We start from the raw sequence: 2,660 nt of genomic DNA, 5'->3' as shown, positions 1-2,660 counted from the left end.
CAGTATCTGGTTTATTTATGCTTCAAGCACAGTAAGGAGATCCAAGTTTCAGATCAGATTGATGATTGGCTTCATTGGAAGTTTCATGTTCCTTGAGCTACAATTGGAGAATGCAGTCGATAGGGTAGGTAGGAATGTGCAAATAAGCTCAGGGTAGGTTGACTGAGCATCTATTTCAGTAGGTGCAGTTTGAATTCTTCGTTCAGAAAACATAAAAGGCTTGAGGTGAAAATTGGGCAGAGGTTCAGAGTTTTCTTCCAGAGGATGGATAGCGGCACTGGAGCTACAAGTTCTTAGTATACCACAAGGGCACACTATCCCTAGTGGAGCCACCTGTTATCACTCAAGGAAAATATTTTAAATTCTGAACATCAATTTTTAAGTTGTTATAAAGGTTTGGTGTTAGTCCCTCTGCAGGTTCCTGTAGATGAAAGTCACATTTTTCTTCTCTATCAGGATTAGGCTTTTAGGCTTATCTTTCTTAAGATATGGACAAAATTGGTATTGCTGGGTCAAATGGCACTCCTTACATATGACAGATGGCAAGAAAAATTGATCACCGCCAAGCAGAGAGTTGCGGTATGGATGTGGCCATCATGGTCATACTCAAAGACCGCCCTTAAACGTTTCAGTTGGCGATACATTATTATTGATGAAGCGCATCTAATAAAGAATGAAGTTCACTTCTTGCAAAGACTATGAGAATCTACTACACCAACTACAGGCTTCTTATAACCGGCACACCTCTTCAAAAAAGTTTTCACAAACTCTGGTTTCTTCTCAAATTCTTACTTCCAGAAATTCTTATGATCCTTGTGGGTGCAGGTCTAGCAAGCTCTATTGTTCTGAAGAATGGTCACTTGTTTGATATTATTTCAGAAATTCAGTCAATGATAACACGATTGGATAAAGGAGGAGAATCATTAAATGGCAATCTCTATCTGAAGCTGAGCGAACGAATGTTCAAGGGATCTCCGTGGCCCTCGGTGGAGGCCATTGCTTCATTCGTTGACAACGATCATGTATTCTGTTTGCTTTACAGAGAAATGTGGTTCCGCCATTTTTATGCGAGGCTGTCCCCAAATCTGAAGCAGCGGGTCGAATCCTGGGACAATTATTGTAGTCTTTTTCAGGTCATTGTTCACGGCGTGGTTAACATGCAGTTACCAAATCAATGGCTCTGGGATATGATCGATGAGTTTATTTATCAGTTCCAGTCGTTTTGTCAGTATCGTGCTAAGCTCAGGAACAAGACAGATCAAGAACTAGCTTTTCTGCGGGAATTCGATGAGGTGTGGAATGTCTATAGTGTGCTCAACTATTTACAGGCTCTCGTTGAGAAGTCTGTGATCATCGGCTCTCGTTGAGAAGTCTGTGATCATACAGATCCTAGAGGAAGAGAAAGAAGGTAATTTAACATTTACTGCAACTGATGGATATGACTACAATGGAGGAAGCAATGTTCTGAAGGTTCTGGGATAATTTAGTATTATTGGTCTACTTTGTGTACATTGCCTTCTTGGAGATTATTACAGTGGAGTCAAGTGCTTGGCACCTATAGATGTTAACCAGACAGGTGTCTACAATTCAGTGATTGGAAGCCATATCACAACTATTTATTATTATGGATTCGCCAACCTTATGTTGAGAAGGTATGTTGAGGCAATACGGGCCTTCAATCAAGTTCTGTTGTATATAATAAAGACCAAACAGTTCCATCAAAAGTCTCCACAGTTTGACCAAATTCTGAAGAAAAATGAACAGATGTATGCTCTATTGGCTATATGCCTCTCTATCTGTCCACAAATGAAGCTTGTTGAGGAAAATGTGAACGATCAGCTGAAAGAGAAGTATGGAGAGAAGATGGCAAGAATGCAGAGAAGGAATGAGGCTATGTATGACGAACTTTTTTCATATGCCTGTCCTAAATTTATTACTCCTTCAGTACCAAACTATGATGAAGCTCTTGTAAATTATAACCAGGATGCATATAGGCTTCAGTTGAAGCTGTTCTTATCAGAAGTAAGACAGAAACAACTTTTGTCAGGTCTACGGAGCTTCTTGAAGTTGTATACATCCATCTCAATGGAAAAGCTCGCGAATTTTATGGACGTTGATGAGTCTACCTTAAGGACAACTCTTATGACATACAAGCATAAGACTCATGCAATTGATCATGATGGAAGAATTATATCAAATGCGGATGTTGACTTTTATATTGATGAGGATATTGTTCATATTATTGAATCAAAGTCTTCAAAGCTATACGTTGATAACTTTATGCGTCACATTATCAAGTATGAAGAGATTATTAGTGATTTGGACAGAGTTAAGCTTGAATAAGATGGTTGTTGTTTTTGCATTATGGAAATGCCAGCTGTAATGAGGTCAAACATCCAAATTTTGTAATTAGAGAAGAGCAGTCTTAAGCCATGAACAGTGGCGATCATTTAGCTATGAAAGGAAGACTATGCTTTTGAAATTACACAGCAGTTTTGTAGCGCGCTACGAAACTGCTGTAGCTGCATGTTACAATTCAGTTGATCAATTATGATTGACAAAGCGGCAAATCTTTTTGAAAGGTTTTGTCATCACACAGGTACATGAAAACGGTGGAAAACACATCAAGGACGTGGCAGTCTGCTCCATTTTGGGTAATT

The 2,660-nt window shown here is 39.1% G+C and overlaps 1 protein-coding gene across 1 annotated transcript; it reads left to right on the top strand.

The window, feature by feature from the left end:
* Positions 1 to 1,520: 1,520 nt before the first annotated feature.
* Positions 1,521 to 2,421, top strand: LOC149257897 (uncharacterized). Its single transcript, XM_089370323.1, has one exon. The coding sequence runs from the start codon at positions 1,642 to 1,644 to the stop codon at positions 2,341 to 2,343; it is 702 nt and encodes a 233-aa protein (XP_089226449.1). The 5' UTR covers positions 1,521 to 1,641; the 3' UTR covers positions 2,344 to 2,421.
* Positions 2,422 to 2,660: the final 239 nt, after the last annotated feature.

Source organism: Pinus tabuliformis, chromosome 6 (genome assembly GCF_031772625.1).
Source record: "Pinus tabuliformis cultivar Carrire ecotype Pingquan chromosome 6, CPIR1, whole genome shotgun sequence".
NCBI classification, from domain to species: domain Eukaryota; kingdom Viridiplantae; phylum Streptophyta; class Pinopsida; order Pinales; family Pinaceae; genus Pinus; species Pinus tabuliformis.
This window is presented reverse-complemented; position numbering and strand designations above follow the sequence as displayed.

Coding starts and splice junctions, on each gene's coding strand:
- LOC149257897 (XM_089370323.1), top strand. CDS start 1,642: ATGTTGAGAAGGTATGTTGAGGCAATACGGGCCTTCAATCAAGTTCTG.